This window comes from Marmota flaviventris, chromosome 14 (assembly GCF_047511675.1).
Source record: "Marmota flaviventris isolate mMarFla1 chromosome 14, mMarFla1.hap1, whole genome shotgun sequence".
NCBI lineage: Eukaryota > Metazoa > Chordata > Mammalia > Rodentia > Sciuridae > Marmota > Marmota flaviventris.
Genome location: NC_092511.1, coordinates 83,779,174 through 83,792,519, shown reverse-complemented (window position 1 = coordinate 83,792,519; position 13,346 = coordinate 83,779,174). Strand labels below are relative to the sequence as shown.

The window sequence follows — 13,346 nt, the reverse complement described above, 5'->3', positions numbered from 1 at the left end:
TGACTAACTCATGAATAGTTTTGTCTTTGCAAAAATACAAGAATATCTTCAAGGATGGAGAGTAACGCCCACGGGCTAAAAATATCAGAAAGGGCTATGCGTTCATACTCAGTGGCTGCAGACAGAGCAGCGAGACATGGAGCACACAGATAGATTCAGTTCTCTTGTCGCTACCTGGGAAGCCGATTTCCTAGGAATGAAGACCCCTTGCCCCTGCTAGCGTGGTCCAGGACCAGGTCTCAGGGCACATAAGCTTGCTTCTCCAGCAGGCCTGGGCGTGGACGGTCTGGTCAGGGTGGACAGGCAGATGACAGATGTCCCCAGTTCTCAGAGAGGCTGATGTCACAAAGGGTAGCAGCCACAGGAGAGACGAGCCACCTGCCTGGAGTTTGGGGAAGGGGTGAATGAAGGAGTGAAAATACTGGAGACCCACGGGAAGCCCGAGGCCGAGACCATAAGGAGCCATCCGGGATACACGTATGTTTTAGGAAGAGCGGGTCATCCCATGTGGTGGGGCAGAGCACCGGGAGGAGGGGAGGGGGGTAGAGCAGGGAAGATAACTGGGTGACTTTGGGTTGTCTCAGGACGACGTTGATAAGACAGCGGTTCTACTATAATATTCTCCTGTATAGACATACCACATTCTGTCAGCCCATCCATTGATGGATGTTTGCGCTGTTACCCTTTGGCTTTATGAATAACACTCTAAGAATAACGTGTACAAATTTTTGAGTTGACATAGATTTTAAATTTTCTAAGATCTGTACTTACATGTAGGATTACTGGGTCAAGTGAAACTGATAACTTTTTGAGAAACTGCCAGATTGCTTTCTGAAGTGGCAGCCCCAGTTCACATTCTCCCCAGCAATGAAGAAGAGTTCCAATGTCTCCACATCCTTACTAACACTTTTTTTATATTATTATTATTATTATTGTTATTATTATTATTATTATTATTATTATTATTATTATGGTACCAGGAATTGAACCCAGGGATGCTTAACCACTGAGCCACATCCCCAGCTCTTTCTTATATTTGATTTTGAGATAGGGTCTTGCTAAGTTGCTTAAGTTGGCTTTGAACTTGCAATCCTCCTGCCTCAGCCTCCTGAACCACTGGGGTTACAGGCATGCACCACCACACCCGACTGATCCATCATTTGGTAATTTGAGTTAGTTTTTGTGTATGATTTGGGATAGGGATCCAGTTTCCTTCTTTTGCATGTGACTCTTCAGTTGTCCCAGAACCATTTGTTCAAAAGACTCTTCTTTCCCTGTGGTCAATGGTCTTGATGTCCTTTGTAAAAGCTACTTCCTGGACTCTCAGTGCTATTCCATTGATCTCTATGTCTGTCCTTGTCCCAGTTCTGTGTTGTCTTAATGACAGTTGCTTTGCAGTAAGTTTGAAGTCAGTCTGTGTTGTGTGAATCCTCCAACTTTGTTCTCATTCGGGCTGGTTTTGGGTGTTCTGGGTTCCAGGAGTTTTCATATGACTTAAGGATCAGCTTATTAATTTCTAGAAAGAAGCCAGCTGGTGTTCTGGTCGGGCTTATTCTGAATGGATGGCTCAGCTGGGGGGTGTTGCCATTATAACAATATTAAGTCTTGCAATCTATGAACTCAGAACTCACTCTTCCTGTGAATGTAGGTCTTTGATTTCTTTCAACATTTTGTGGTTTTCAGAATTGAAGTTCACACATCTTTTTAAAAGTTATGTCCAAATACTTTATTCTGATTCTATTATAAATAAAGTTTTCTTAATTTCATTTCTGATTGCTCAGTGCTAGTGGACACAAATACAGTCGATTTTGTATATCTTGTGTCCTGCAATCTCACTGAACTTGGTGATTGTGGCGCACAAGTGTTTCTTGAATGACTTTTAGTCATGGTCTTCAAAAATAACATAGTGGGCTGGGGATGTGGCTCAAGCGGTAGCAAGCTCTCCTGGCATGCATGGGGCGCTGGGTTCAATCCTCAACACCACATAAAAATAAAATAAAGATATTGTGTCCACCTAAAACTAAAAAATAAATATTAAAAAAATAATAAAATAACATAGTGATTCTTGGTACAAATGAATAGGTCCTGATACTTATTACCCTGTCATGAATTACAGCGCATTTGATATTCCTTAGGATCTGATTCCTTTTCTGGAAATTAGCATCCAGAAAACCAAATGCCCTGAATATACTGAGCAGAGACATAAAATCTCCATGCCTGGTTCGTGGGTGTTTTCAGTAACTGCGTTACTTATGGGCCAGGATCATTGAGGCGTCTTAGTTTTATGTGTGGTGCCTAATTGATGTGAGTCTTAGTTGGGAAAGAGAAGTCATTAAAAATGCAGAGTCTTGTGAGTATCACTGTGGAACACTCTCGTTCCAAGGAGAGCCAGCCGTGACACGTCCCCTGCCTCAGGGAGGGCACACCCACGCTGCCTGCTCGTGGTTGCCAGGAACTTGTAGTGAGCCCTTTCCTTCAGGGCAGTGACCGTGTTAAAACATTTAATTATTCCATGGAGGTCTTCCCTGGTCACCTTGCTCGTAGGCAGCTCTGCCAGGGCCAGATGGCCTCTCACGGCAGTCTAGCCTGGTTTTTATGACATGGAAAAACCCTGGATGGTGGAAAGGCACAGGAGGAGGGCCCTCGAGAAACAAAGTGAGAATCCTGAATGAGTACGTGAACTCTGATCCATCACAAGGACTGGGGGCCAGCCACTGCTGCCTAGAGGAAAAGAAGTGCCCTCAGAACATCTCAGCATCCAGTGTGGGTGGAAGGGCTGGGGGTTCACAGTGGAAATACCTTCAAAACGTTAGACTGGCCACCTGGGCACTCATCCGCCCTCCCTGGGCCAGACCGTCCCTCCCCTCGTCCTCCTGGCCTCCCACAGACTCTTAGGACACCGAGGGTGGCCTTTGGCCTCAGAACCTGTGAAAAGAAACAATAGTATTCACTGTAAATGGTTTTACAGATGGAGAGAAGAGATGTGTATTTGCCAAAAGATTTTCAGGTTTTTAAAAATGTCTTTATTAAAATCCTATCCGTTTAATGTTAACATTAAACAGATACATGAGGTGGGATGGAAAGGGAGAGAAAGGGAAATTGCATGGTAATGGAGGGAGACCCTCATTGTTATACAAAATTACATATAAGAGGTTGTGAGGGGAATGGGAAAATAAACAAGGAGAGAAATGAATTACAGTGGATGGGGTAGTGAGAGAAGATGGGAGGGGAGGGAGGGGGGATAGTAGAGGATAGTAAAGGTAGCAGAATACAACAGTTACTAATAGGGCATTATGTAAAAATGTGGATGTGTAACCGATGTGATTCTGCAATCTGTATTTGGGGTAAAATTGGGAGTTCATAACCAACTTGAATCTATTGTATGAAATATGATATGTCAATAGCTTTATAATGTTTTGAACAACCAATAAAAAAAATAAATTAAAAAAAAAAAATCCTATCCGTGATGTGGATGATATGAAATGAGATATCTTACTGCTCTGCCACCCCATACCCTAACAAATGAGAACACCTCGGGTGGAAATATCCTGCCAAGTTTTCCTTCTAAAAGACGGTCTTCCTCTGCCCGCAGCACATTCCCCTGCAGACCCTGTTGAAGTTCATGGTGGACATCGCCCTGGGAATGGAGTATCTGAGCAACAAAAATTTTCTTCATCGGGATTTAGCTGCTCGGAACTGCATGTAAGTGTCCTGGGTCATCCTAGAGGGCACTGGACTTCTGGCGTTTGATCTTTGTGAGTCTGGGGAGTGGCCTATTGCTGACTGGGAGGAAGTGAGATTGGAAGGGACAGCGGGGCCTGCTCTGGGCGGGGTCTCCATGGCCCCGGTTCTGGTGGGGTTTTGCTTGGGGGATTCATGTCTGCCTCCCAGGGTCTGGTTGGCCTCCAGAGCGCTCTCGTGTGTTGGCGTCTCTATTTCCACCCTGTCACTTGCCTGGTCCTTCCCGTGGTCACCAGCTAGCTTTGGACCTGGATCCCCATGTGAGTCACCTGACTTACATGACACCATGACAATAAAGACATGATGACGGGGAATGATAAAGGTCGTGTCCCATGTCCGTGCTGCTTCCCAGTGAAGGAGCCTTGTACCTTGAACCCCGGGAGCTTTGCCCTCACAGTGGGCAAGGGTCTACCCTAAAAGAACCTGGACTTGAGTCCACCCCTCTGTTTCAGCCTGACGGAGACATCATCTGTGACAATAACAAAAACCTGCACAGACAATAACTGTGATCGTTGGTTTTGTCACTGTGTTTTTTAAATTTATTTTTTTAGATGTTGATAGACCTTTACTTTATTCATTTATTTATATTCCGTGCTGAGAATCGAACCCAGGGCCTCACACGTGCCAGGCAAGCGCTCTACCACTGAGCCACAGTCCAGCCTGTCACTGTTTTTTCTTTAAATACTTCTTCTGCCATGAAGGGAGAATCATGAAAATTTACTTTGCTCTTAACATTTCCTTTCCCCTTTTCCTACCAGCTGCAATGACCAGCTGTCCCGTTTGCCCTAGACTGAGATTTCCCAGAGTGTGATGTGTGACCTCCAGTAAAATCAGTGTCAGGCAAACAGGGACAAGTTAGTCACCTACCTCCAGTTCTCTTCCAGCTCCCCACGTTCCCCTGTTGCCTCTCCTCCCTTCTTCTTTTCCTCCTTTTTCTCTAGGACCTGTTTTAATAGCTTGGGCAGTAAATACAATCATGTCCCTTTCATTTTTCAGTTAATTCCTCACACACCCATCTCACTGTCTCAGCAAGAAGTCCTGTATCTCCAGCGCGGTGGTGCACGCTTGCAATCCTAGTGATTGGGGAGGCTAAGGCAGGAGAATCACAAGTTCAAGGCCAGCCTCAGCAACTCAGCAAGACCCTTAGCAATGTAGGAAGACTCTGTTTCAAAATGAAAAATAAAGAGGGCTGGGGATGTGGCTCCATGGTTATGCGCCCCGGGGTTCAATCCGCAGTGCAAAAACAACAAAAATCCGGCATCTCTTGTTCGGTTTACTGCCCTGCCTCTGGTGCTTGCTTAGCTCACAGGGCCCGCACGGCTTCAGGACACCAGGCAGGACAGCTAGTGGGGCACTAGCTCAGTCCACCAGGGCCTGGGCTTTGAGCTGTGGTGCTGCGTCTCTGCCCCCTCCAGTGTCCCCTGCCACTGGGCACAGCCCTTACTGGGCTGGTCCCCACGCAGGCCAGAGTGATGCAAGATGGTAACCCCTCTGGTCCCCTCTCTTGTTGTGCTTTGGCCCAAGCAGGACCCCTCAGCTTCACGGGGTCCCGTGACTTCTTTGGTCACTTACGAATGTTTTCCATGACGTCTGTGTCGACCTGAGGTGAAAGTTCTGCTTCCGAGGTTGCTGAGGACACGGACTTGCTCTCTGCAGGTTACGAGATGACATGACCGTCTGCGTGGCGGACTTTGGCCTCTCCAAGAAGATTTACAGTGGTGATTACTACCGCCAAGGCCGCATCGCCAAGATGCCTGTGAAGTGGATCGCCATGGAGAGCCTCGCCGACCGAGTCTACACCAGCAAAAGTGACGTGGTGGGTACACGGCTCTGCCTCGGCCCCGGTGCAAAGATGGGGACGCATAGGAAGAAATGACAGAGGCCGCCTCGCAGGGCATTGTGCTCTTTGATGATCAGCATTGGGAGCATGCTGGCACCTCCCTTTAATTTCATGCTAAATCTTTTAACCCAGGCAGAACAGTCAAGCCTGTGCTCTGCATGGGACCTTCCCGATTCCCATTTTCCTTTTAAGGAAGAATGAGCTCCTGCCTGCAGCTGAGACGTCTCATGTTCACATTGAGGGGGATGAGCTCAGGCAGAGGCTCTTTGGAACCCCTGTGTTGTGTGATTACACCCTGTGCCCCAGGTTGGGAAAAACCATGCCCACAGCCACCCAGAGCTGGCCGCTAAGCAAGGCGAGGCTGCGTCTGCCACTGTCGCATTTTCCAGCACAGCTTTCGTAAAAGCGAGGAGCTGTGTCACTCCGACCCCACGGTTTTGCAGGGTCAGGAGACAATGGGTCTCAGACATAATTGGCAGCTTTGTGCACCATCTTTAGCTCTTCAAGGAAATGACCTTTCCCGATGAAAAAGTCCATTCAGCCTCTGTGGAAGGACTTCGTGTCCTGACTCCTTGCCGCTTTGTTTGCAGTGGGCATTTGGCGTGACCATGTGGGAAATAGCAACGCGGGGAATGACTCCCTACCCCGGCGTCCAGAACCACGAGATGTATGACTACCTTCTCCACGGCCACAGGCTGAAGCAGCCCGAGGACTGCTTGGACGACCTGTGAGTAGGGTCTCTGGGTCACTGGGCATTACGCAGGGGCGGCCACTTGACTGCAGAGATGGGGTGGGGGGACGCAGCCATGGGGGCTGGCTGTTAGCAGGTGGGCATGCAGAGCATGGCCAGCGGCCGTTCCTGGTGTGGGAGCAGTCCATGAGCACCCCCAGGGATGTGGCTCACTCTTCCAGATGGTCTCAGCCTCGACCAGTGGACACATCCAAACAGGGCAACCGCATGTTCCCAAACTCTTAAGGCACCTCTAAGAAATATATCCCATCAGTAAACAGGAATCTTTCATGGTGCATGAGGTTCTAGAATGGACTCCTTGAGTGCAGTGTCCTTCTGTTTCTACACAGCATGTCAGACACACCCATTACGTCCATATCTTTTGTCAGTAAACTTAGAGATCTGAGCCTATGACTTTGAGATGGGCAGGTCATCAGAATGGTCTGGGGATAGTCTAACAATGCAGCTTCTCAGGCTGGAGATTGTGATGCTCTTGGTACAAACTAGGACTAGAAATGTGTGTTTTAAGACGCTCCCTGACACCACTGTGAGTGCTCCCAGCTCCTTCCAGGTGCATGTCCCATCCCCACAGGCCCCTGTTTGTCTTCAAGGTGAGGCACTTTGGGGAAGAGACCTGGCCCTGGGTCAGAACAGGCTGGGCTACCTCCTAACTAACCACGTGTGACCATGACAATGGACTTGACCTCTCTGTGCTTCATTTCATCAGCCGTAGGAACAGTTAGCTAGATGGTCTTCAGAGAGCTGTGGTAAAGGCTCAATAAGACAATGGATGGTGCCTAGCGTGGGGACCACAGCTGGGATCCCAGCCACTGGGGAGATTGAGGCAGTAGGATGGCAAGTCCAAGGCCAGCCTCAGCAACTCAGCAAGACCCTGTCTCAAAATAAAAAACATAAAATAAAAAGGGCTGGGGATGTGGCTCAGTGGCCGAGCACTCCTGGGTTCACCTCCAACAAGAAAAGAAAGAAGCGTGTGGAGGGTTCACCAGTGGGAGGTGAGGCTCACAGAGGAAGTGCTCACGTTACGCCAGTTGTTACAGCAGCACTGCAAATCTATTCCCCAAGCACCTTGCCTCCCTGTCCAAATAGTGACCTGTAGTGCTGCCCATGTCTCAGTGACTTGACCTTCTGTAGCACCGAGTCTGCCTTGTGCAGTGAGGGGCCATGGCTTGGAGAGGGACATTCTCTCCATAGTCAGCAGGAACATTTCAGGAGCCTGGCCCTGCACTGGCGTTGCCCTGGGACGCCACGGTGGGCACTGGGGCAGGGAGCATGTGCAGGACCCAGAGCCACCCCACTCAGCCCCTGTTGCTCCCGAGGGAGGGAGGCCAGGCAAGTTTGCAGGCAGCCCCCCAGGCCTGTCAAAGGCAAGCAGAAGAAAATGGTTTCCGCCTAAGCCCCCACCCTGCCGGTGGTCACAGTGGTTCTCCCTGTGGTCGCGGTGGTCTGACACGGTGAATCTCTTAGAGAATCCTGAAGTCCTGAGTGGATCGGTCCCAGGGCTCCATGTTGAGTTGTTTGCTTCTGGAAGCCCCCCCACCGACAGTGGCACAGCACTGACAGGGAGAGTTTCACCAGGATGTCTCCCTTAGCTGTCCCCAAAGCAGTTGACCTTCGTGGTGCTTAGCTTGGGTCTTCGCAAGGCCTCAGCTGTGTCCCATTGTGACTCTGAGATGTCTCCATAGACCCAGAGTGCGGAACTGCAGAGTCACTGTTCTTTGAAATGTTAGGGTGGCAGAGTCAGCACCTGCAGTGTGGCTGGGGAGCCAGGCGGGGACACATGGGCCACTGTCCCCACATCTGGATGCTGGCTAGCAAAAGTGTCCCCCCGTCCCCAAGGAGACCCCTGTGCTTCCTCCAGGGGCATTTCCTTTTAAAAGCCAAAGGAATATCCTAAGCTTCTCATCCAGGATGCTGTCTGGACTCGGCGAGGATGAACTCACTCCTGTTTAGTTGCTCTTTGGTTTTTTCAAGTCAAACTCTGAAACTCTGTCAATCTCAGAGCTGTCAATCACACTGCTCCCAAGTCCTGCCCTTCACAGGCCACCCCTCCCCACACCCTACAGGCCCTGCTCCCCACTCCCGGGACGCTGCTCTCTGATGCCTTGGGGACCTCTGTAGGACATCTCCCCAGCTGAGCTGGTCATGTCCCCACAGCCCTCAGGACCTTCCCACCAGCTGGTTGGCACCATGGTGTGCGGCACTGGTGCTGGTCCTGCTACCTGGCATGACACTTAGGAGCCACCTTGTTCTGTCCTTGCCCTGCTGGGTCCCATCCGCCTTCAGATGTCCTCCAGATCCCCGTCCTCCTCTGTTCCCGTCACCAATAGTGTCAGACCATAGAACCCCAGGCCTGGACAGGGCCTGAGCTTATCTGCTCCCTATCCTGCGTCACAGTGGTGTCACAGCAGAAATGAGTGAGTGAGCATGCGTGGTACCTGCCCTGTCTCCTTCCCCCTGCCCCCAGGTCCCTAGGATATGCTGGAGGGCAATCAGAGTGACCTCTGTAAAGTATAATTGAGGCTGGGTGTGGCTCGGTGGTACAGCTCTAGATTCCCATGCAGAGGCCCTGGATTTGATCCCCAGCACCATAAATAAATAATAAATCTATATCTGATCATGGAATACTTCTAGACATGACCTTTCCCATTCCCATTGCCTTTAGGGTCAACCCCAAATTCAGGATCTGACCTGTGTCAGGCAGGGTGTTTGAGTAGTTAGGAAGCTGGGCTGTGGGGCTGGGCACCCCTTGATCTGATCGACGGCCTCACCCTGTCGGGTTCTTCCTTTTAGTGGGGTCTTGTACCTATGTGGTGGATGGCTGGCCGAGGGAGCAAGCTATTGTCCACAGATACATGCCACACAACGGCTTGAGTTGTCAACGCAAAGGACACGTCAGTGGTAGGAGTAGGCAGCTGGTGTCCCAGGGGCTGGGCGCTCACTGTTAGTGGAACCTAAGCCGGACTCTCTCTTCACACCTTCCCACGGGGCTGCAGGGAGGAGTGAAGCCTGAGGCACCCAGCCTACGCTTGGCCGCACCCCAGAAATGCTGGCTCTGGGTCCTCATCAGGGTTCCACCCTAGGCTCCCCCCACCCGTCACAGCGCTGCCTGGTCCTGTGCATGCCCACCTTTCCCACAGCTGACCTCCAGCACCTGGGCACCCGGGCCCTGGCGGCCTGTGTGCACCGAGGACCCAGTGCACACCACCTGCCCCTCGCGGAAGCCCCCTTTACCTGCTGACCACCCTGTTCCTCCACTTCCACCCAACACCGGCCAGGCCCAGAAAAGAAAGAGGCTGAGAGTCTCTGCAGGCCGAGCAGCCAAGCTGGGATCAGGCCTGGCTGGGCAGGGTAGAGATGCACACCCAGCCAAGGAAGCCAGGGACATTTCTCAGCAGGCTCCCAACACTGGTGTTCGTCATCCTCAGACTGAACAACTATGAGTAAATTCAGAAATGCATACATTTAGCAAGTTAATCTGATGGCATTTAAAAATTTATAGCAAAATATGCATAACATGGTCCATCTTAAATATGTGGCCTCCGACTCAGTAGCATTGTGTGACCCAGGTCACCCATCTCCTGAGCACTCCTCATCCTGCACAGCTGGAACTCTGTGCCCATTGAACAGTCTTCTGACAACCTTTAGGGCCACATCTTTTGTAAAATGTGAACCGAAGAACAAAAATGACCACTTCCAGTGGCAATGACCAAATGTTTCTTTTTCCATCCATAAAATCTAACTCACCCAATGTCCCAGCCTCCTCTTCCCCACCAGGGCTGGTGTCTTGTCAATCACCTTGATCCACACCCTGAAATCTCCCTGTATGGGAATAGGTGGAACTGTACACATGCTCACTGTGTCTGTAAATGACATATTTATGTTTTTATATGTTTCATTAAGTATTGAATACAAAAGGAAAATAAGTCCTAAACGATATCACTGCTCTTCTCTGTGGGGGGAGGAAGACAGATTAGACACTTTCTCCTGAAACGTGGAATCAAAGGAAGTGAATTGCATAGCAGCAGCCCCTCAATGGAGCAATGAAAAGGACATTCTGTCCCCGGGGATGGAGTCTCTCAAAGCTCATCTCAGGCTGCAAACAGGAAAGGCTCTGTGGAAAACAGAGTCATGCAAATTGATTTGTACCATGAAAACCTCAAAAATACAAATAAAAATTGACTGCCAAGTCTAAATGACTATCTACTGAGGGTAAAACAGGAAAACTAAAAAGAACTCCTAAGCCTAAGATGAGGATCAGGACTAGGGGACTGGGGAAGGTGCCCGGGGTCATCTCAGGGTCCTGTGCCCAGCCTCAGGGCCCCTATGTGCAGTGCTCTGCGAGTCTCCACCTCCTGGAGGCACGTGCCAGTGTCCACAAAGGCTCAGAAAGCAGACAGATGAGAAGAGCTCGTTCCTCACCTGCATCAGTGAGCGCTGTGTTCACCAGAGGACTGCCTGTCAGTGGAGTGGGCCAGAGGTCAGCAGGACGGAATTCAGTGTGAAATCTCGGAACCGCACATTTCTGTCCCTAAGATACAGTAATCTACTGCCCACATCAGATGGAATGGGGTGAGTGACACTAACGGTGCCAGGAGGTAATTCTCTCTCTTTTGCTGCTTTCAGGTATGAAGTAATGTACTCCTGCTGGAGCACTGACCCCCTGGACCGACCTACCTTCTCGGCGCTGAGGCTGCAGCTGGAGAAGCTCTTGAAGAGTCTGCCTGAGGCGCAGGACAAGGCGGACATCATCTACATCAACACCCAGCCGCTGCAGGGCCTCGAGGGCCTGGCCGAGGAGCCGCCTCCGGCTCAGCTGGACATGCACATCGACCCCGATGCCATCATTGCTTCTTGCACCTCCGCCGTCAGCGTGGTCACTGCGGACGTTCATGAGAACAACCCGCAGGAAGAAAGGTACATCCTGAACGGGGGCAGCGAGGAGTGGGATGATCTGGCATCTGCTCCCGCCACCACAGACTCGGCTGGAAGGAACGGAGTTTTACCAGAGGACAAACTCGTAAGGAATGGGGTCTCCTGGTCCCACTGTAGCACGCTGCCCCTGGGGGACCCATTGTCAGATGAACTGCTGTTCGCAGACGACTCCTCCAGAGACTCAGAAATCCCCGTGTGAGAGGGACAGAGTGGAGACATGGGGGAATCAAATAGGTGCCCACGTCGGGGGATCCAGTGCCTTTCCAAGTCAATCCCACAGCCCCCCGAGCACCGGATGATATCACCAAGTAAATCTCCATTCCAGATCCATAGTAGGGCCGGAGTGTAGCCCCATGGCAGAGCACATGCTAGCCTGTCGGAGGCTCTGGGTTCCATCCTCAGCAATCCCCAAAAATGAAAATGAAAATACATAATATATATTTATTTAAAAGAGAAAAAAATATATATATATATGTATATAGTGAAAAGAGAGAATGTTATATTTTGATAAAAGATGACTCCCTTCATTTCACTTACCTTGCAGATCTTAAAAGCTAAGCTCCTGCTAGTCTTCGATGATCGCTTTTGTACAGAGTCAGAGTTGTTTTTTAAAGTTCTTTTTCATGACTATGAAGTGTAAATATATTTGTAAAATGAAATGCCACATTTGACTTTGCTTCTCGTCTTCCTGAGAAATCTGATGTGCCTCTGTGAATCGTGTTTGATTCGAATGATTCATTTAATATTTAAATTTTTGTAACTGATTAATTTTCTGATGTGACTTTCTAATAAAACATGAATGCAGAAGGACGTATTGGGCTTACTTAAGACCCAGAGAGACACGGTCCCCCCAGCCTCAGTGCCTCCGTGAAGGGATGTGCTGACGGCTGGTCTCACAGGAGTCGTTCTGACTGTTCTTGACATTGCGCTTTAGAGATTTGGAAAAACCACCCCAAGAGTCCACGGATGAGGGCTACAAAATAATAAAGGGTTAAAAAACACAACCTGATTGGAGAGATTTTAAGTAATCGAGAAGGGAACTGATAGGCGAGGAGGCACTTCTCTGTTTGGGAGATGCCTGGTTCTAGAACTTAGCACACCCTGGTCCATGTCCTGCCACTTCATGATAGCCATTGTTTGTTGGGCTCTTGTCATGTTTCAGGTACTTTATGTGTGTCATTACACCGTGGGTATAGTGCCAGCATCAGGTTTAGGTCAGAAAACCAAGGCCTGGAAGGATTAAGTGCCCTAGAGAGTGGTAGAGCTAAAATTTAGGACATCTGATTCAGTATATGATTTGAGGCAGGTGCACATTACTACAACTAAATACCTGAGGCAATTCACTTACAAAGAGAAAAGGTTTATGTAGCTCACGATCTGGAGATTCAGATTCAAGATGGGGCTGCACAGTGGTTGGGCCCCTGATAAGGGTGCAGAGGCCATGGTAGGAGCACATGGCAGGTCAAGTGCACACATCATGAACCAGGAAGCAGAGAGGGAGACAGGTCAGGGTCACACAGACCCCTTTAGGGACACTCCCCCAATGACCTAAGCCTGTCTCCCTCAGGTTCCATCACCTCCCAGTGGCAGCACCCTGGGGACCAAGCGTTTAACACATGGACTTTGGGGGGGACATCATCCAAACCAAAGTAGGGGGTCACTCCAGATCCTTGGACCTTCCAGTTTTATTTAGTAAACGGATGTCCTTACCGCATGCCAGGTAAAACACAACCATCATTGAATCCTCAGGACAACTCCAACTGGTAGGTACTGCCATTGTCCCTGCTCCACGGCTGGTCAGGCTGCGGCTGGAAGAGGCCAGTTACCACTGGGCAGTGGACCCATCAATGCCCCTGGGGCAGCTCAGCAGGCCCAGGCCAGGGCATCCCCACTCATGAGCAGGCTCGCTCAGGCCTCTGTAGTCTTCAGGGACCAGCGTCTACACAGGTCAGGGGTCCAGCTGCCACAGCCCTGTTCTGGCTCCCAATCGCCTGCTCCTCTCTTATTGCAAAATGTTCCAAAGGGTTTGAAAACAATCTGCATAGTTATAAGAAATGCCAGCGTTATATTGGATCAGTGAAA

The 13,346-nt window shown here is 49.9% G+C and overlaps 1 protein-coding gene across 1 annotated transcript in view; it reads left to right on the top strand.

Annotated features, from left to right (window-relative positions):
- Mertk (MER proto-oncogene, tyrosine kinase) overlaps window positions 1-12,053 on the top strand; it is a 100,563-nt gene extending 88,510 nt beyond the window's left edge. Inside the window, exons 16-19 of the mRNA XM_034637348.2 lie at window positions 3,593-3,702; window positions 5,398-5,557; window positions 6,172-6,308; window positions 10,956-12,053. Of these exons, the coding sequence (XP_034493239.2) occupies window positions 3,593-3,702; window positions 5,398-5,557; window positions 6,172-6,308; window positions 10,956-11,463 (915 nt within the window). The 3' untranslated portion in view covers window positions 11,464-12,053. The remainder of the gene's footprint in view (window positions 1-3,592; window positions 3,703-5,397; window positions 5,558-6,171; window positions 6,309-10,955) is intronic.
- Window positions 12,054-13,346: the final 1,293 nt, after the last annotated feature.